The sequence below is a fragment of the Saccostrea echinata genome, unplaced genomic scaffold (assembly GCF_033153115.1).
Source record: "Saccostrea echinata isolate AGI-Se365-2 ecotype Australia unplaced genomic scaffold, CSIRO_AGI_Sech_v1 ptg000064l, whole genome shotgun sequence".
Lineage (NCBI taxonomy): Eukaryota > Metazoa > Mollusca > Bivalvia > Ostreida > Ostreidae > Saccostrea > Saccostrea echinata.
In genome coordinates, this window is record NW_026889813.1 from 3064037 (window position 1) to 3087282 (window position 23246).

At 31.8% G+C, this 23246-nt stretch overlaps 1 protein-coding gene across 1 annotated transcript; it reads left to right on the top strand.

The window, feature by feature from the left end:
• Nucleotides 1–21675: 21675 nt before the first annotated feature.
• On the top strand, nt 21676–23046 carry LOC133175634 (neuropeptide S receptor-like). The gene has a single exon (XM_061310750.1). It carries the CDS (start codon nt 21676–21678, stop codon nt 23044–23046), a length of 1371 nt encoding a protein of 456 aa, XP_061166734.1.
• The last annotated feature ends 200 nt before the right edge of the window (nt 23047–23246 follow it).

Here is a 23246-nt window from a genome sequence, read left to right on the forward strand (position 1 = left end):
ACATGTACTTGTGTGTAGACTCAGAGTGATTTTGAAAAGTAAGTTTGTTGATGACTAATCACAAGATACAAAAATATGCTTCCATATTCATTGAAGAAGCAGTTGTCTATGATATTAAAAAGCCCAGTTTTAAATTCATGGCAAGGGATGGTTGAAAAGTCGTTATGAAGTTTAAAAGTCGTATGCTTTGATGTTATTGACTATAGAAAAAAAAATGGTCATTTTAAATTTTCTAATTATTCTTTGGAGTTTTTGAGAATCCACATTTGACTTTCATCACTTCTAGAATATGCTGTAGCACATTTCTCCTGTACAGCAGTTCATATTTTTGAAAGAAGTAAAGATAGGGATTGGTAGAACTTTTGTTGGACCCAGCAATGTATCCTTGTTTGTAAGGATTTTTATTAAGTTTATAGGAATCCAGTATAGGTAAGGTAGTTCGAAATTACCTTGGGTGATTGTAATATTAATGATAAAAGTATTGTACACTGAAATGTGATTTTAAAGAATCTAATCCTTAGAAGGTGAACTGTGAATGTAAGTTGGATTTTCAGATGTAGAATTAAAACCAAGCTCTTCTAAAATACAGTTGAAGTAATGAGCCTTACAAAACGAAGAATATTACGGGCCTTATCTACTGGAACCATGTCATATTGTTACAAGGAAATATAATCTCTCTAATTCATTTATCACCTCTTATTTAGTGAAAACGGAAGGACAAATTGTTCGCATATCGCCTTTTAACTTTCTTATACGATTCTTTAATATATTTCTAAAACAATTAATCTATAGATTGACGCATAATTCTGGTTACCTGATACTGAAACCCCCCCACAGGAAATCTATCCACAGGATTAAAGAAAAATTTACAAGAAAAGCAAAACTCCTAAGAGACTCATGAGAGAAATAACATTGGCGAGTCAACGTTTAACCCTTCTCAAATTCACATTTATGTTTGTAAATGTTTGATTTATAGACATGTACACTCTTATCAAAATTCTTACTCCCTATTGATTTCATATATATATATATATATATATATATATATATATATATATATATATATATATATATATATATATATATATATATATATATATATATATATATATATATATATATATATATAATTTAGAATTATTCAAGTGACTTAAATTCATATATTTAAAAAAAAGATCTTAAGAAAATCACTAGATTATTAAAAAATAAGTTCTGTAGTAACAAGAATAAACACAAAGTATACACACGATAAAATCTTGACAATCAAGAAGGTAAAAGGTTTATCCCTGAGCTATCTACAGGAGGTTAAACAAACACTTTATCGTCTAACGATCCTCTTGAGACTTAATCAGTCAATCTGAAAATAGACAGAGATCCCAGAAAGAAGACAGAAATCTGATGTTAAGAAAAACAACTTCTCTGGTAATGGAGAAATTTAAACATAAGCTTGCTGTGCCTTCTTTGATGTGAAATCTGATTCAAATTAAAAAAGAAATTAATATTGTAACGAGAAAAAAGAATGAACGTTTTCATTAGAAATGAACATCTCTCTCATATTAATTCCAAATAATTTTAAACATAACCATGTTAATGTTATATTATTTAAATGATAGCTTTCAAATTCACAAATACGGTTATCATATTTGAAGAAGTCATATAAAATCTCTTCTAGCTATCAAATAGGGCATTACTATTAAAAATTCTTTACGACATACCTAAAAATAATGTGTACAATTTATTGTGAATTCAAATGGGCCTTTTCCCACATAATTCCATCATGGTTTTCAGTCATCTTGCCAATGTATTTAAGACTTTGCATTGAAAGTGAAATATCTAGAATTGAGATAACGAACAGTGTAATGGAACTCAAAGTCCATAGAAAAATACAGATCAGGCGCAAAGCAAACACGGACCTCTTAAAACATAAGAGGTGGGATCAAGTGCCATAGAGGAATATGATACAAAAAAGCCAAGGATTTAATTTCATTCTTAGTCCTCTTCATGTACCCTTTAGGGTAAAATTAAAGCACAGTCTTCCATATCGATACCTCTAAAATGCCAGTTTCGGAACATTAGTGCAAGATCTGTATGTTAGTAAGAGTTTTAGTGAAGTACTACTTGATCAACAAATACAGATATATAATTACTTATACATCAAGATCCACAGTCTGATTCCTAGAGGCTCTTGTTTGTTTGTTTGTTTGTTGTTTAACGTCCCTCCCGAGAATTTTTCATTCATATGGAGACGCCACCACTTGCCGGTGAAGGGATGCAAACTTAAATCTATACTCGGCACTCAGGACCATTGAACAGTGAGGGATCTTTGTTGTGCCCACACCTACTGCGACACGGGACCTCGGATTATACGGTCTTATCCGCAGAACCGGTTTCCACGTTCCGCAGTGGATTCGATCCCGCGACGAGAAGATCAGCTCCTCACTCCACGATTCTAGAGCAGACGCTTTAACCACTGCGCCACGCAGGCGTCTAAAGGCTCTTGTAAGAAAAAAAAATTAGGGACATTCATTCAGTAATGCAACATACAGTTGATCATATAATTGTAAAAGCAGTTTTATTTTTCTCAGTTACAAAAATCTGTTGAAGAAGCCCTAGTCAACGAAACCGAATGCTTTTTTCCCATAAAAATTACTTTAAAAGTGAGCATGGCCACTTCACTGATCCCAAGAATCCAGAAGAAGATATTCGGAAAGACTAGTTTTTCAAGCAGTAGTATTCAGATGAATTAAAAATTCAAAAGTGGATAACGAGAGTTAAAAGATCGCAGTCAAATTGGATTATTTAAATCTGTCGGGACATTAAAAAATGTGAGTTCTGTTGGCAACATGCTATATGGAAATTCCAGATTAATAGTGAAAGGCATTACTAAGACAATAAGCATTTCATTATCACGACAGTTTATAGAGTTCTCTGGCCAAGGGAATAAATTTAGAAATGTTTCTATCAGGTGAATGAGCGTCTTATTCCTAACAGTCGTCGAAATGAAAACACGAGTTTTATGTGCAAAGGATCTATTGAAAAATAAAAAATCTAACAGAAGGTAAGTGTACATGTATGTTAAACTTAGTTGATGAGTGACAAAAAAGGATATACTTTTAATAGCCCAAAAGGAAGTTCAGTACTAAGATATGAAATCAGAGACAAAGCTGTCGTCCTATTACTCGTATTGCAAAAAAAAAAAAAAAAAAAAAAAAAAAAAAAAAAAAAAAAAAAAATCCAAAATACCAAATGGGTCATACAGTTTCTCCCCTTTTACACGAGTGGTCTATATTAATACGAGGGGTGATCAAAAAGTTCGCGAACTAACTAAATTACTTTCTGAAAAGAAATAAAATGAGATTTCAGTGTTTATTATTTTTTTAAGTAGTCCTCTCCGATTTTAATGCACATCTGCCATTGTTCTGCCCATGCGCGAATCACGTGATTAAGGCTGTCACGTGACATGCTCCGTGGCGGTCTGTTCACAGAAGCTAACAAATTTTCCGAGTCTCATATTTCTTACCATGCAAGTTATTTTTTATAACAAGAACAGTCCATCTGTCAGAAATTGCCAAATCTCGACAATAGGATAGGTAGATAAGGATATACCTTCTCAGAATTAACATGGTGGCCATAACAACCCGAGTCTTCTGTCTTGGGAGCGTCGTTTTTCCAATGTGGATAAAGTATGGACGCCTTCTCTTTATCATATCTTATATGTTTAAAGTGTAAAGTAAACGATAATTTAGGGATTTAATAATTATATTATTGTTAAGATATTCAACTATTTTTCTAATCGTAACTTGGCGTGTTTCATAACAAATTGAGTAACTACGGACACATCTTTTCCCCGGCTTGCTTTCGCTGGGCAACAGAACAAACATTACTTTTAACCATCTCCCTGCCTTCACTAAAATAATCAATCTAATTAATGATTGAACTTCTGGTAAGTCTATTGTCTTCATAAACCTTGTACAAATTATCATATTCTACTGCAAAGGAATTTTCAAGATATAACGTTAAACCTTTTCAGCCGTTCTTTTCTCGAGTTCGACAGAGTCAACCATTTTTTGTCACAAGTCACCTACATATTGACGTCATTTTCACTTTGTGACGTCACAAACACGAAGCAAAACATTAATTATTATTTGTTATTTATAGAACATGTACGTATGACTATACGTGTGCCAAATTTCACTCTGATCTGAATTGTGGTTTTGTAAATATTGAGATAGTTCGAGAACTTTTTGATCACCGCTCGTACATGTAACTTCACCCAATGGATGGACAACTAATGATGGCTTTATGTTAAAATTGTATTGAGGAGAGTTAAGCAGGTTTTCTGTAAGGAAGGTCGAAATACAGATCACCATGGTGAGTTTCTTACCTTTCAACGCTACTTCAAATAGGCATTAACATGCTAAGGAAACGCTTACAGAGCTCTGCGGTTCCCCATATTTGCTAGATTTCCGTCATTGTAGCTTGTTTTACTCCAAAAACTCAAGAAAACAATCACAGCAGGATGATACAATTTTAGATCTATCATAGGGAGTGCTATCTATCGGTGTCTCTTGAGCTTCCCCAAAAGAAGAGTATGGGGAGGTATTACATGTATGGTCATGGGTACGGAGACTTAAGTAATGTGTAAAGGTTAACAGGGAAATACTAGTACTTTGAAGAATTAAAATATTGAAAGAAACTGTTTTACGTGGTTTTCTTATTTTTTTTAATGACCTTTTGCATAATCTATTAAACGCCACTCGTAATAGCAACATCAAAGTTAACAATTGCAATAAAATTTCATTCAAAGGCAAAAGTTTACTGAGAATAATAGCTTTTAGATATCCCAAAAAGATTTCACTTTAGGTCCAAAAAGGGTTCAAATAATAATAATATTAATAATAAAGAAAATAAGGTAAAAATTAACATGAACTAATGAGTATTGACACCAAAGAAATACCAAAGAAATAATATATTTTACATGTAACACATCTACTCCAGATGGTGCAAAGGGATGAACTTCCTAAATATTACACCAAAGCAACTCTCTTTTCTAAAAACGTAGGAAATGCTTATTGCAATTGGAAGTTATGCAGTGATAATTCAATTTCAAGTCGTAAAATTACTGCACTTTACACGAATTTCCTGACATAATAAAGACGATTAATGTAATAAAATAAAAAATGGAACGCTTATCAGACCATGATACTGTAAAACCATGAATTTAATTATAATACTTCTGGATGTAAATGATACGACTGCAAAAATCAATTCAATATTTATTTTGGAGGTCTATAAATCAAATTTGTAAAAAAAAAAAAAAAAAAAAAAAAAAAAAAAAAAAAAAAAAAATCCGATAAGATTTATCATTTAGTTGAAAATCTGCATCTTTTTGAAAGTGCATCGGCATAGATATTCTCGAAACCTGGAATAAACTGTACCAAAAAATAATTTTAAAAAGTCCTAGAAATCAATTCCAAATAGTCACTGATAATTTATCCGGCTGACTTGTATGCAGATCACCCATAAACTAATATATGATACAAATGTGCTATTTTCAGTTTTAACAAGATTTAATCAGCAATGTAAAGGAAGGTATAAGTTCACGTTTGTGAGGCACCGTGAATCAAATATTATTGTGGCGTCATTTAAAGTTTAATAAGTAACAGAAATAAATTACACGGAATGATGATGCGTAAATAAAAGGTTGCATATATTTGTTTTATTCATTATTTATCAAAGAAAACAAAATTTCATTACAATACTGCCAAATGATAAGAATCAAATCGTGTGTCATAAATGACGTCATAAGCTTTGACTTGACGCACTACAAGTGATCTAGTGGAGTGGATCCATTGGTTTAATAATAACAAAACTGCTTCAATAAATATGAAACCATCATCAATTTTAAATATAATCAATAAAACTAAAAGGAAATAACTGATTTAAAACAGTAATATAGATTATCAATTTATCTAGGTGCTGTGGAGCTGTGCAGCGATAGAGAATGTAAAGAATATCGCTAATACGATAAGCGTATTCCCAATTAATCTCAAAAGTGCAGGGCATAAACAAGACTGTTCGAGCTGAAATATTGAATATTGATTGCTTATTTCGTGTATATAGTAAAAGTGCTTGGAGCTGATTCTGGTATACATTACATTATTTTTATTCACAACAGAATTGAAGCAAAATAGGAATTTTTAGCCAATGTACGCATTTTGGCAAAATTACGAGTACTTCCAAAACAGCACAAACCGGCTTCCATCACATTTTAGGTTTGCGATGTAAATTTCTTTTAATGTGTATCAATTTTTTCGTCCAAAACTCTATGCTCTTGCACTAGCTTCATTTCAAACATTCAGCTGAAAAAGTCTAATTTATACCAGTCACGTGACACAGCTGAAACTTGCGATGTAACTGGTACTTAGTACGGTGCAAACCTATTCACTATGGATACCTGTATCTATATTACTTTTCCTACATGTATACAGTAACTTTTTTACAGAGATATATAAAAGTAATACATAATAAGAAGATACAAAGATCACATTTCCCATTTCCTTCCTTAACATATAACTGACTAAGAGCAAAAACACTACATAATCCCTTGCATAGTATTATAATCCAACATAATGTCCCCACATCCTTAGAGATTAAATATGGAGATAACTAACAATATTCAAACTTAAAAGTCCATTCAAACAATACAAATCAGGAGCAGAGTAAACACGGACATCTAAAACATCAGAGGTGGGATCAGGTGCCATAGAGGAGTGAGCGTCGCCTGCCGACTCGTCGCACCTGTCGTGTACTCCTTGAAAAGGCCAATGTATCGACCATAGAACTTGCGAAATGATGACTATTGATGTTCTTGCTTCATCAACCTATCTGACAATAGCTTGCTTCGTTTTATGAATTGTTCATATGTAGAGCATACTCTTGCGTATCGAATCAAGTGAAATATATAAACCCCATATGCAGGTGATAAGGGTATATTGCTACATTAGTAAGGAAAGTTGACGATTGAAAAGTTGAAGTTATCACATTTATCATAAAGCGTGTTTGTTAGGTTACATAAACGTCTTTTTCTATTAAAATACCCAAATTCCTAAGTTCACAGGGATATATGGAGTCGACATATGAATGGAAGTAACTATTGCTATTTAATTAATACGTCGTCGATATATTTTAATGTCGAGTTGAAGGTCACAGCAAGTGTTTTCTTCTTCTCAAATACAAGTTTTTGAATAAATCCTGCTTCAAATGTATACAAAAATAGGTCTACTAGAAACTGGGCGCAATTGGTAAACATGGTAATTCCGACAGATGGTTGGAATGCCTGATCTTCAAAAACTACATAGATACTGTCAATCAGAAACTCAAGCATATGATCTCATAAATCTTGTAAATAGTACAAATTGCGAACAGAGATAAAAGAACCCTAGAATTACTTATTAATAAGATGGGATCAGATGCCTAGAAGTATGCAACCCCATTCGACTGGTCACACCCGCGGTGAACGCTCTGAACTGGTAAGTTAAACGGAGTAATACATCGCCATAATAGTATACTAGAATATACTGGCCCAACAATGGTATAAAACATGTCAGTCAACTATGCTATAATTGCAAGTAAAGGTAATTATAACAATCATAGAATTTGCCAAATGTCTTTTTTACCGAGATTGTTGAAAGTCATGTTACATCAACTTATTTGTCTGTAGCCTGCCCCGGTCTTGAAAATAATAGCATTCAAATTATATTTTTTCATACAGAATTAGTTGGGAGACACCATATACGGGTGATAGAGAAATATTACTACATAGTTATTTAAAGCTGACGATAGGAAAGCTAATGACATCCAAATTTGTTATAGTAATTCTCTAGATAACCAATCACAAGACATGAACATTCCGTAATACTATTTCTATTAACTGTGATATCTGCCAAAAAACCTAGACTTAAGATAAACTCGATGAATAAAGCATAAATCTTAACATAACATAGACTGCAAAATTTACATATCCCAATATATTTTAACTAGACCTAAGAAAAGAACCCATATTGCACGAGTTGTTCTTGTCTTCTTTTGTCAAACAATAAATTGCATTATACATTTTTATATCATTGGTAAATTCATGAATTCAAGGTATGCACAAGTTTTTATTTTCTATTAGAATGATAAAAACATTTGAGCGTGCTATTTCCCTAACAAAAAAAACCCACTACAGTTAACTATCGTTTACTATAGTTAACTATAGTGATAACTTTGCCACTATGAAAACTATAGTTAACTATAGTGATAACTTTGCCACTAAGATTAACTATAGTGATAACTATGAAAACTTTTATTTACCATGGTGATAACATTGACACTATGAAAACTTTGATTTACTATAGTGATCACTTTGAAACTATGAAAACTTTGAAATACTGTAGTGTTCATTATGAAAACTTTGATTTATTAAAGTTATCAATCAAATATACTTTTTATCATTGCATTTAAGATGGTTACTCTATACATCTTGTTTACATATTTGATAACATTAAATTATGATATTTACTATTATCAAAAATGGCCACTTGAAATAAAAGCCAAAAAATATTCATTTTAGAAATGTTATCCAGTAGAAATCTTTGAAAACCATAATTTTCTTTTCAAAATGTATAAAATTAAAAATAAAACTGAATTCAAAAAATTAATTGCATGCAAAGTGCATGGAATAATTTGAAATAGAAGGCATCAATGGATATCTTTTGTAAACTGAGATAATCAGCATAACTGGATAATACCTATGTTGTGAAATTAATTAACCTCTACATGTATCACAGAAAATTATTTTCTGTAGTAATAAATTTTTAATTTCTTGAGGCTTCATGTCGAAAACTTTAATTTACTATAGTGTTCACCATGAAAACTTTGATTTACTATAGTGATAACTTTGAAAACTTTGATGTATTATAACGATAACTTTGAAACTTTGATTTATTATAGTTAACCTAAGTAAACTACAGTTAATAATAGTTAACTATAGTATTTTTTGTTGTTGTTTCACTTGGCTGTAAGTTTATTATTTTTATTTCTAGTATAGCCTATGCATATTTTCGTGCATATTGCCAGTCATGTTTTGAATTGTCTAGATCTATGTTATCTATTACAGATGAAAGTTAAAACAGTCTTGGATGTTGCAAGTTATGCTTGCTACTTGTGCTGCTTCTGAAGTAGTATGTGAGCGATTTTTTTTAGATGTTGATAATTTTAATGATTGGATTAAACACATTGAAACAGGTACAAATAAACATTCTGAAAACCTAACCTGCATAGAATTTAACATTGAGGATTCATAAGGCCCATTTGTGTTTCAGATACTGCATGTGACCTTAATTTTACAAATGAAAGATCAAGTTAATTTTTTTTTGGTTTCTTGATCAGGTAAGTTAAAAAAAAGTTTCACAAAATATGAGTTTAAATATGCAATATGGAAAGACTGATTAACAAACAAAGAAATTTTGAATGAACCATTCTAAAATGGAATAGCTGGGACTGTAAGTATTTTCATATTTTGAGCAGTGTCATCGAGTTCATTGTATTATAAACTATACTATTCTTAATTAAAAGCAGCGTGCAAAACGGAATATCAATACACAGAACAATATTAAGAATATTAATTTTGAGAGCATACTCCGAAATAAATAACCATGATAATTAATTGTCTGTCATGTGAAAGATACACTCGGTCTAATAATGTATCTCTGCGAAAAGAAGTTTCTAAATCAATAACGGAAAAGAATATTCTGAAAACTTGCTCGATGTACGAAGGTATTAGTGTCTTGACGATATGCATCTGATCTGTTCTAATCTTTAATTGTTTTACAATAATCTGAATTCAATCACTTCTCTAGGTTCATTGACAAATATTAATGACAACACATTGTCATTTCTTTCATTTATAACAATTGAACGATATTCATTTTCATGTTTGAGATGTTTATATATTGTTTCACATTATTTTGTAAGCATAAATAAAAATACATGTAAAAGATTGAAATATTAGTTACCGATACAATTTCTTTTTATTTCAGTTCTAATATTAATTTTCTAATACAAAACACATATTTATCGCGAAATTTTCCTATTAAGCTCCCCTTATCAATAATCTGATATCTTATTAAGATTAAATTGCAAAACATGGAAATCAAACCCTCAAAACAAATATTCATTCACTTCAATTTGCCCATGTAACAAATCATTTTGCATCTAAATACACGAAAAAAGAAGCTTTGTTAAAAACCCAACTTTCTCCGCCTTTTTGGTACCCTATGACTTTACTATATATGCATTCAAGAATTACTAAAACAGAGATTTCATCTTTATCAAAACTGATTAATTAAAGGAAAGATCTCTACAGACGTATAATAGTTACAAAACTACCAACTCTTATCTATTGTTGCACAAAACAATATGGATTATGCTAAAGACACATACTTACAAGAAACAAAAACTGCGGGATGCTTTCTCCTCCTTGGCACTTGATCCTACCTCTTGTGTTTCCAGTGTTCTGTTTAGAATTTGTGTTGTTTACTGGATATACACGTATGAGATTAAACTGTTTTTTTATCTTCAAATTTTACATATAAAAAAGGTTATTTCGACGAGGGCAAATTCAAGCATTTATGAGTAAGTAATTCTAAAGTCTCTTAAATGTAAAATTCTAAAATTTGTGTTTGAGAAAAAGCACGAGGTCATACTTGTGACTTACAGGTACACCTGTATAATACAAGTTTACTAAGAATGATAATTTTGAATTGATTTCAGTATCAGAGCAAATTATGTTCTGTGAACAGGAAAGAGACTTTTACATATTCAAAAGAAATAATTTAAGATAAAGACGTCTACAAGTCATCTACAAGTGAGAGCGGAGGGGGGGGGGTAATAGAAAGTATAGTCCCTCTGTTGGTCAGTCAGTCTGTCCGAACAGACCGCACCTTTATAAACACGCTTGCAGAAATCAGGCTGCTTTTTTACGTAGTGTATTTATGTGTCAAGTTTGCATTTTGTTCCAATTTTATGACTTTTGTCGATTTTTATTTTCATTTTTAAGGGGGACCAAATAATCGGGGAATGAAATTGCTTAAGGAATAACCCCGAAAAGCTTGTTTTATCCAAGATAAGAATCAACTATAAAATATCTAAATTATCTCTATGTTTTTCTGAAATGTTAAAAGTAAAACAATATTGATCTGATTTGTAGATATGAAAATTAAAAATGCAGAGGCATTTGTTTCAATTTCAGAGATTATTGACAACTGTAAAAATACATGCAACTCCAACATGCCCAATGCAATGAAAACCAAAACAAAGAAAGTATTCTTGTGTTTCTTTTAATTGATTTGAGGCAAAATCAGCGTAGATGTGTTATTTGTCTTTTATTCCTTCTAATTATGTTTGCACTTAATTTGGATCTTGAAATGTAACTAGCTTATTATAAAATAACTAAGATTTAATACTAGCAGTTTTAATGCATTAACAGAAGTCAATACTGAAAACTAAGTAGTCCTGCATATATGTTTCAGATACTCTCATACAACTTTGTAACTTTGTAGTAGAGGGAAGCCTGCTCTCTTGCAATCAGAACACCTTTGGAGAACTAAAAATGCAAAAATCACTAATGATGTAAAGTCACATATCAGTGGAAGAGACTGCATCCATTAACGATATCTTAATATCATTTTTATCATAAGTGGTGTTTGTACTTATGTAAGGGCATAAGATACTAAAAGATAGATTATAGATATTGCTTAACAGTCTCTGCATGCTATTAGTAGTTTTCCTTTAAAGTCATCCTCATTTTTGCATTCACCCCCACATCAATACTTTCTATACATCTTTATCAGTATTGGTTACTGAAAATAGAAATTTCTAAGAAATTCCTTCAAAACGCTACTTTTCCTATAGTTTTGTCCAATATCTATATAACTTGGTCAACAAGTAGTCTACACTTAATTTATGTAAAGCTATTTATTGGTTTTTGATGAACTATGTGTTTTGCCATGCTTACTAAAATAGACATTTCTGTGAATTTCTTTCAATATGCTTCTTCTATTACAGTTTTTATCCAAATGCGGTTAAACTTGACTCAGAAAGAGACTAAACCAAGGATTATTACTTTATTAAGTGCTGTTGCCATAATTTCAAGTCCCAAGTGTTACCTTTCTCTACCTTTGTTAAGTAAAAACCAGTAGAGCTACAGTCTCGTTTTACCTATCTGATTTGAAGCACTGAACACATATTGTGTCAATCACTGAAAGACAATCAAACGGGAGAGAGAGAGAGAGAGAGAAAGAGAGAGAGAATGTATTCTATTGATTGGTGAATTGATTTTAACATTGATGACTCTTCATTCCAGAGAATATCTTGCCTAATTTGCTGAAAGAATTCCGGCAGTGTTCGGACATGCAGCAATAAACAATAATGTTTAATAATCAGCTAGTGATTGTAACTTTCGATTAAGCCCTTCTTTAACACAAATATTTCGTTATCTTCACAATACTTCTCACTTGATGCTCGTAATCTATTATTCTAGTGTAACGAGCTTTTGTTTATTTATTTATTTTTTTTACTTTTGAATATCTTCATGCTACATCGGTTAAAAGAAAAAATGGCAGTTTTCATATAGAATAAATGACCAAGTGTCGAAAAATATCATTCGTCCGATAACGTGTTTGTTTCTGCAACATCTGTCCTGATATATATTGATTACACTTCTCTCCGTGTTTCAGTAGTCTAAAATGTATAGAGGAACTGGTCGGGATTATGTTTTTTCTGCTTAAAAAGGTAAGATTTTCATTCTTTAAAAGTATCATTTCCACTTTGTAAGATCACAAAATTTTATTTGAAGAAACTAGAGGTAGTAAATTCTTAAAATGGCAAGTGCTTGAATGTATTAAAAATTTGCACATGAAGCATATCTCAAGTATATATAAAACTCACAGAATTTTTATCTGAAAATACAATAACAACCATGAAATTAAGAGTTAAATGAAACATTAAGAAATGTATTTAGAATTTTTATCATTACTTTTAAAATGAAACATTAAAAGAAAGGAAAAAGTATGTACATGCATATATCTTCACATAGTTTAAAAGAAAGCTAAAGGAGAACAAAATTCGGTACTTATTTATTCAGAAGTTGTCTTCATACTTTTTGGAGGAGTCATTTCGTCTTTTCTCTTTTGGAAAAGGCCTGAATACACTAGAAAAAAACCAATAAAATTTGAAATCATCAAAGACTTCCAAATTTTCCTGATGACAAAAATACCATTAATATCAACAAAATTATAACTAGTAAACGCAATTAGTCAATTTTGTTTAATTTCCTTTGACAATAATTCCCATTAATACGTTCTTTTAAAACAAACAAAAACTTTCACCATTCATCTTTAAAACATGTAGCATTAAGGGTATTGTTTGTATTTGACCTTCTTAATGAAAAAAGGCAAATGCGAAATAAGAAACCTCATATTAATATAAACCACATGTAACTTGTTCACAATGATTTTTCTCGTTTCCTCTTTCCTAGCTGCTTACCAAGCGTGTAATGAATCTGATCCTTCTAGTATCTGCGGCTTAATAACGATTATTGAATAGAAAGATAGTATTTTTTTTAATTAAATATTCATTAGTATGGATCAGTAAATTTCTTGTATGATAGGAAAAAGCTAGCATACTCCTTAAAAAAATAATGTGAATTTAATTACATCCATTGCTCTTTATTGTCCTAGAGAAAATTAAGCACAAATGTCTCTCTACAAAATGATGCAAAGAATTGTTTTGTTGTAACTCTTAAGAATGGTTTCTCAAAACCATTTAGATATTCCTACAATTTTATTTCTATTTGTTTCAGGTGTGCCCTAAAATTTGGCTTCCTTTATCATAGATGTGTCTAATATTCAGTAAAACTTTTTGTAGATTTGTTCACTAAATAAAGGTTCTTATTACACCAAAGAACAAGCAACCCTGTAAAGGACCCATGAAATGGTAAATGTTAAATAATTATTTTGATAATACGAATTAAACTGAAAGAAAAAACGATTATCAAGGCTCAGCAAAATATTTACTCAGAAACTTACCTGTATAGTTTCCAGGGCACAATCCCTGTCCCAAACTGGCATCTCTTGAACTTTGAATTTAATGTTCATACTGAGAGTTCTTCCAAAAAGTCGTTGACAGGGAAAATAACTTAGTTTCTATTTGCTGAAAGGAAGTTCTTTTCTTTTCATAGCAAAAAGCACTATTTCATGATCATGAATTCAATTTGTATGATAATAACACATTTAATGAAATAATAATGTAAAAAATAAAGAAAAAATGTAAGTGTACATCGGCGCACGAAAGTCACTCAAGTGACCTAATTTACGTCTTTTATAACGTCATGATAATTTTTAAGTACTATCCCATGTGCATAACACGTGTCTCTTAAGCATCTCATTGATTTTTTTAAACTGGCAAACTACTCTTGACTGAGGGGCTCATTAAAATTCGCCATTGTCCATGGTTTTTTTTTCAGATTTAAATTTTAGTCCTCGAAAGGTAGCCTTAAATTGTAGGAAGCAGATAATACACAAAATTTGACGTCGATCGTGACCCATACCGTTCCTCATCTCTGAATTTAGCAAACAGAACTCTACTTCGTATGGGCCTAACTATTTTCGGTACCGAGGTGGAACTGTCCTTGAATCTCTTAAGCCACTTATAAACAATTTCTCTACTAACGTTCTAGTCTGTAATGTCACTTCTATATCTTTTTTCCCGTCTCTGAAGTGGAAAAACCACATTCGAAATATTTTTATTACATTCTCTTGCGCCGCTAATGCATTTGACGACGTCATTTGCAGCAAACTCAATTCCAACAACACTTCGAAAATTACGACACCAATCCTCTGAATCTAATGCCATTTGTCTGAAAATCTGATATATTACTAAGATTTTGTTTCTGGTTTCACTGCTTTAAATTTGAGTTCTATGTTCTACATGTTACCAGAGAAACAAATGCAATTTGAATAGTAACATATTGCTTAAATAATTCCAGATTTCGTTCGTGCGCCGACAGACCATATCGGCCTTCCTATAAATCGTCATAAAATTATTACTGTGAAAGATATTTACTGAAGTATTCACTATTTCAAGGAACACTGAATAATTTATGGCTATGCAAAATTTGGTTAGTATCGGTTGAATGTTTACAAACTTATAAACATTGTCTACGACTTTCTGGGACAACCCTCGTATATGAGATATTTTGTCTCATTCTTATTCATCTATTATTTATAAATCTACCTGACGATTAAAAACAATGAAAGTACCTTCTATAATAAATATTTGAATTTTTATATAATTATTTTATTCAATTTACCTATCAATAACATTATTTACATTGATTAATTATCAAAGTGAATGAGAAAGGGGAATAATTTCTCTAAAAGCAGAAAATATTTTTCCATACATGATTATAATACAGCCCCGACTTAACTCCAGAACCCCTGTCTCAGAAGCCATAATTTCAGTTTTGAAATAGGCATTTTCTCATCATAATCATGCATTCAGTTTTTCTGCTGAATACTCAAGAGCAGAGAAGATTTTCAAAGAATTTATGCATTCTTACTATATGACTAATAGAGCCACGCCTTAGCTCCAGAGCCCCTGACCCAAGAGCCATGGATTTCACAATTTTGATAGAAGCGCTCATGCTAATTATAACCATGCACTTAGTTCGTCTGCTTAATCCCAGGAGCAGAGAATTTTTTTTCAGAAAATTAATGGATTTTCATGAGCAATAGAGCCCCGTCCCAACTCCAGAACCCCTAACCCAGGGGCCGTGAATTCAAAATTTTGGAAGAAACACTCGTGATCGTATATTTGCTCTTAGTTTGTCTGCTAAATACCCAGAGAGGAATATTTTTTTGAAGAACTTATGCATTTTCACTTTATGATCTATAGAGCCCTACCTTAACAATAGAACCCCTGACCATGGGGCCATGAATTTCACAATTTCGATAGAGAATTCAATGCTAATTATAAACTTGCCAACAGTTTGTCTGCTTGGTATCCAGGAGTGCTGTGGAAGAAATTGCATTAATTTTGATGGTTTTAGCCCAATCCCTCATGTCCCAAGGGGAACAGGGATCATGAAATTCTTAATTTTTGTTCCCCTTCACCCATAGATACTATTTATTTAAATTGGGACCCAGATGAAGAAGCTGAAAAATCGAAATTTTAACGCAAGACGAACGACAAAAACAGATACAATAGGTCACCCGAGTCTCTCGCGTGACCTAATAACCTTATGTTTGTATTCCCAAAAAGTTGAATTGTCATACTTTTTTGTTTATATACTTATTTATCTATTTTTTGTTTGAACGTTTGATCAACAACATCCTATATTCAGTTTAAGATTATTATAATTCTAAAATTTCGGTTATTTTAGCGGCCTGCAAATTTTGCGATTTAATATTAAAAGTAGACATTTCCGTATTATCAGTGTTAACGACCATAAAATATACGAAATTGTGTCTTTAAACAAAGTTGTAGAGATCCCTGTAAATCAACTTATCTGGCAGTACCTGCCATGGTTTAAAAATTGATCGTATTTGGAGCATGCTCTTGAGTATTCTGAATAGGTTGGGAGATGTAAACACCATATGCAGGTAATAGCGGGATATTACTACATATAGAAGGAAAGTTGACGATTGAAAAGTTGAAGTCATATCGTTTGTCATACAGTTTTTGTTAGTTGGCCCTTACTTTGTCAAATAACTTAAATGAGATACAGTACTTTTTTTCCTTGTTTTTTGTTTGTTTTCTGTTGACTTTCACAGAATCTATCTAATATAGTGCCATTTTTATTTATGCTTTCATAGGACAGATATTAGGAATTTCCCAAAGCAAAAACTGGATTTTCTCATTATATTCATATGAGAGCGGGTGTGATAAAAATGTGAATAGGCTATGAAGGATTTTGGATATATCGAAGATATTTAGGTTTTCCCTGGAGGTTTGTGCTAGCGTGTTCTACTGTAATTTATATAAAAGAGCATTGATTTAGTCATATGGATTCTATTATAGCTTTATTAGTCTCTCACATGAACACACTAATAGATATAGTTTCCAATTTCGAAGGAAGTTTCTCTAAAACTAAAAAGAATCAAGATGAAATTCATTTGATATATTTTTTATCCCTATTTTCATTTGCGATTTTATTATATTCAAAGGGTTTATTACACTTTGCTTTAATATATTTATTTGTAGTATTTCTCTGTTCTATAAGCATACCAAAAGCATATATCCTTATTTGTATACACAGTTGTATCAAACTCAGAGATCAATGCATGGTCTTATTACAGTACACAATAAGATCTCCATGATACAAGTCTCTGAACTGAAAGCAGACTCACGTTAAAATCTCAGATTACGTAGTATAACTTTTGAAATAATTTTGAAAAATAAAACAGAATTTTCATCATTTGTTTGTATTTTAATATTATAAAAAGATGCAAATTTAAATATGTTTGTTAAATAAAAATCAAGATATTCAAAATATTTTGACTAAAGTCTATGGTCATTTTGGGCTCTTGGGGCCAGTACTATTAATACCACCCTGAATTATTTTTAATCGAGAAGAAGAAGACTTATTATCAACTTTATTGTGGATTCCAACTAGAGTAGGTACCATAAATGAAAATATAAGGATTTACCAAAACATTACTGGTTTGAGGATTTGTTAGTAAGTTAACATCTTAAATTTATTTCTTTGAATAAAAACACACATGTGTAAGACAACTGAAGTCTGCATACAACTTATTCTAAAAAACTTCTTCTTCTATCCTTGTACAAGTAAGTAAAATATATATTTAAAATGACGTCGCCCGCATGGCGCAGTGGTTAGAGCGTTTGTTCTAGTGTTGCGGAGTAAGGAGTTGATCGTGGGTTCGAATCCCACTGTGGGACGTGAAGACCGGTCCAATCCCTCGAATGATACCGTATAAACCTAGGTCTCGTGTCGCCGTAGGTGCTGACACGAAAAAGATCCCTCACTGCTCAATGGCCCTAAGTGCCGAGTAAAGGTCAAAAATTGCAGCTCTCCATCGGCAAGTGGTGCCGTCTCCATAAGAGTTAAAAATTCTCGAGAGGGACGTTAAACAACAACAAAACAAACAAAACAAACAAAAATATTTGAAATGGCTGAGTATTTGGTGTTTAAATTGGGAAGACGAAAAGCATATAAAAGTTAATATATACTGATGCTAAAATTATGGAAAGTAAGGCTCTATTCAATTCTCCGTTAGACTGTAATTGAAATTAATAAGGTATTGTGAAAGGGCTTTAATACATACGCCCTAATCCCAAGAAATCTCTGCTACAGCAAAGAGATTTATAACAAACAATGACGATGCCAAAACATTTGCCAATGCAATTAAGACAATCAAAATCAACAAAAGTGAAAACAAAATGGACTGTCAAATAATTTCATAGTTTATAAATTGGTGTTGTTAAACCATTTCTCTCGAAACTAAAACTTTTAACCCAGTTTCCGAAATTCATTTCATATTTAATTTGTTCCAAATATGAAATGCATTTTTTTTAATTTAAAGACATCTTTTTCTAAATCACACTAAAATATTATTTCTAAAATTATTTTCATTTGAGAAGAATTTCAGAGATATGAATGCTCTAATTCTAAAAAAAAAAAATCTAGAGCAAAGTTTCATACTTTCAAAGTACAGTACCGGAGTTGCACAGTAAACCAACTTTTAAACTATAGTAAACTAAATATTACAATGTTAAAGTGGCCTTAGCAATTTTTGTAAGGGAATGAATATTCTTAATTCGAATTACCGTAAATTCGAAGCGCCGGACCAATTAACGTCTTTTTAATAAGAGGACATTTATATTCAAGTTTCGTAAAAACAGCATACTGTAATCATTAAAAACACACAGAAATGTGTTTGCATTAAAAATCTGTTAATTGGTTGTACACTGATTCTTTTATACTTTCAATGTTAAAAAAATCATGGATCATGCACCCTTGAAGAACTATCAATTTTTCACTAGAATTTCACTAGAATAACTAGAACTAGTGAATACTACCTTTCTTTTTCCAGACAATACAAAAAAGGTCAAACTTGCCAAACTTCAGAAAAACTATCTGGCAAAAGACCATTATCTGCATGTAAATATAGCATAAGTAATTTCATCACACGTATATGTGTATATTTACATTTAAGATCAATGTATTGTTTTCATATAAAGATATCACAGATATATTCGTGTGTATGTATTTCATTAGTACAGTTGTTCAGTTCTAAAACATGGATCGGCAATAATTAAAATATAAAAGATAGAATCTTTATAACTCCTACCAGGCAAATCAAGTAACATGATAAATGACAGCAGGAATATTTTTTGCTATGGAGCTTTAACATTATAGAATAAGTTTAAATCAATATTAAACATGCCTTTCGAGATCTTCTCGATCTTTCCCTAATTAGGTTCATTTACAAACCCTCACGTCTTTTACGATGATGAATTTATCAGAATGTGCCTCTCGTCTCTTAAACATCCCTAACGGAAAATGACAGCTTCGAAGCAAATTCTTTTTTTTTCTTTTTTCTTGTTACCTCAATTCACACACATATTGCATCCGGCTATATCAATTACACTGACAGTATTTTGAAAGAAAATGATAAAGGATCGTATTTTTACTGGCAATGTTTAATGACATGAGCCAGAAACATGTTAATAATTGTACGGTATGGGAATCGTCAACGTATGCCTTCATGGCTTCAATAAGTAAAGAAAATATAACCACTGGGATTGTTAAATGAAAAAGATGAAGATAATGAATAATGAACGATCTCATAAATCCGTTAAAAAATGCAAAATCGTGAACAGAGGAAATAAACACGGCTTCCTGGAAACATCAGAGGTGGAATCAGGTGCCTAGAAGTAGCAAACATCCTCTCTTGACCTGTCACATCCGCCGTTAGTCAGATAGTCAAAATAAGTTTAGAAACAAATCCCTAAGAATGTATTGTAAATTATATACGGTACCAATTTTAATACACCAGATGCGCATTTTGACAAATATGTCTCTTCAGTGATGCTTGTATATGAAATATTTCATTCAAAATTCGACAAAGCGATAGATTATACATGTTTTTGCAAACAAGATCATTATAACTATCATAGAATTTACGAAGTGCTGACTTTAAACGATAAGAGCTTGTTAGAAACACCATGTACAGGTAATAATGGAATATTACTGCATCAATAAGGGAAGTTAATGGAAATTGAAGAGCTAACGTCTCCACTTTTGTCGCATAGTTTAATTATTTGCTAGTTGGCCATATAGTCTATAGTCAGTAAAACATTCAAATAAGAAACAGATATAACAGTATCTGTGCAATCTTTTATTCACTTATGCATATGAAGTCGACATATGAATGAATATAACTATTGTCAATTGATTTTCGATCATCGGTATATCTAAATGTTAAATTGAAGGCCAAAGCAAGAGTTTTCCTCCTCTCATGCAGATATTTTAGATTCATTCTGCTTCATAAGAATACAAGATAATATTTTGATGCAAAGCATCAAATCGGCGGCAAACGTTTCACGTACTGCTCTTAATACCCTGGATCTATGTCAAATGATGATTTCTGTAGGCGTGATGACGGACATCACAATAAATGTAAAGTATCGAAAATTTGTCGTTTTGTCATTCGCATCTGCAGCAAATTCAAAACAAAATTAAGTAGCAATATTTCTCAATTTTTATAAATGCTGTAATTTTCCAGAAACTTGCGATCGTATCAAGTTGCTTTTAAACATTATACACTCTCATGCTGGGAGTAATTCTTGTAAACATTTTTTCTTGTAAAATTAAAAATTTGATATTTTATTAAAATAGACCCAAAAAAAATTGAAATGCATTAAAAACAATAATTAAGAAATAATATAAAATTATTTTTAAATTACCTTTTCATTATTTTAATGCATGCTATCAGTAAGGAATTATTCTATCAAAACACATCTTTTCCCCATGTGCACTTTCTAACACAATCACAAACAGACAGGTCGCTGAGCATCCGGCTGATAATGAAACAGGTCAGCTAACAAAGGGGCACGGTCTCTAAAGATTACATGTAGTCTTTAGAGACCATGCCCCTTTGTTAGCTAACCAGCTGTTTAGATATTTTCGATGATGAACAGCATTTTTTGATTTCAACTTCAGAGTAGTTGCGTAAAGAATCACAATAATTTTTAACAGAGTAACTTTGTAAATGACCAATTTTAAGATATGAATTTGAAAATTTCCGAGTTCCAGTTTTATTGAAAAAAAGCTGTGATTACAAATTATCTCAAATTTAACACTTCTAGAATATGTTGTAGCACAGTACGCTTGAAATCTCTCATTTATAATAGTTAATATTTGTCCAGTTGATGAATATTCTTTGAATAAAAGGCCTTCGTGAACAATTAAAAATCAGTATTTTATTTTCTTAACACTTTATACTAAATATTATGAAGTTTTATCATGTAAATTTAGTTCAAGGTGTGATTTCTTAAATTCCATTTTTCTTTCAAACAGGAACATGACGATCGGATTGGATTAAGAATATGAGGTGTACCAAGTTTTGGAATGATTCTTTTGCCGCTCTAGTTGGTAATGCAAACCAGACTTCCGACTGTGATGAAGAAAGTAGCGTAACTGTTCAAAGATGGACAGGAGAGTTGATCATTCGTGTAGCCTCAGTGATGGCAGTGATGATATTTACCCTCATTGGAAATTTTCTTTTAATTGCTTTGCTGACATATAAAAAATCTCGTCGAAGAAAGCGGGTCAATATTTTTATCATAAATTTGGCCATCGGAGATTTAGCGGTGGCTTTTATAACCATGTCTACCGAGATTATATTTCTCGCCTTCAATGAATGGGTTCTTGGACCTTTTCTGTGTAAATTTGCTGTATATTTGCAGTGTGTTACCCTATCTAGTGCCACTTTTTTGCTGACGGGAATGAGTGTTGATCGATATCAGGTTATCGTCAAACCCATGCAATCCCTGGCAAAAAGACCGAAAATATGGACTAAAGTTGTCAGTGCTTGGGTTTTAGCTTTTTTGTTTGCTCTGCCACAGCTAGCAATTTTTGTTGAGGAGAATCAAATAAAAAATGGAAAATCTGTGAAAATGTGCTTGAGTCACGGCTACACTGCACAGTGGCAACGTAAAGTGTACTTTTCTTTCCTTATGACTTATGTTTTAGTTGTTCCCTCGATGGTAATGTTATTCTGTTACTATAAAATAGCAAAAGTGGTATGGGCACGAGCTAGTTCTCATCAACACTCCATCGAGGGGCCATATGAGGAATTAAAAGCTTCTCCAAGAGTATCAGTGCGAACAAACCTTGTGTCTGCTTCCAAACAGAAAGTCATCAAGATGACACTAACTGTGATCGTGGGATTTCTAGTATGTTTGACTCCTTACTTCATCATATCCTTCCTAAGGATTTACAGTGATTATAAATTGAAACTGGAGTATGCATTGTCAGTATCGGAAATAATTTTTATGGTTCATAGTGCTCTCAATCCTGTTTTATATGGAATCTTCGCATTACGATGGGAACACATTAAAAGCTTTCATTCTCGATTTAAGTACCGCAAATCAATCCGAGATGAAATTGCTAAACAACGAGCGGCCGACAGAAAGAGATTTTACAAGCTACAATTTGGACTGACCATTTTTAAAAGGCGAGAGCTTTACCATGATACCAGTTTTATTATCGCTAATCATCCTGCCACAAAAGATAATAAATTACAGACCAAGGCAACAAGCCATACTATTAAAAATAACTTTACTGATCGTCGAATGGTAAATCATGAAGATGCAGGAAATCTAATCGAACATGATGACTCCATTGATTTTACAGGTCTCTCTAGTAAAACTTCAAGAAACGGAGGATTCAGATTGGACGTTGGAAGTCCTGTATGACATCATTATTTCGATAAAGCTTTAATACATATCTGTAACATTTTATTAGATAAAAAAATGCTCAATAGTCATAAATTATTTTAAAAAATCAGACAAATTTGACGTGATTGAATAAGGGTCTATGACATGAAGACTAGTTACTTCTCAAACCATTTTTTTTAATTACACTTAATATCCCTTTCTAAGTTTATGTTTATAAT

Excerpts from the sequence above, each read along its gene's own strand:
- LOC133175634 (XM_061310750.1), top strand. The coding sequence starts at position 21,676 with ATGAGGTGTACCAAGTTTTGGAATGATTCTTTTGCCGCTCTAGTTGGT.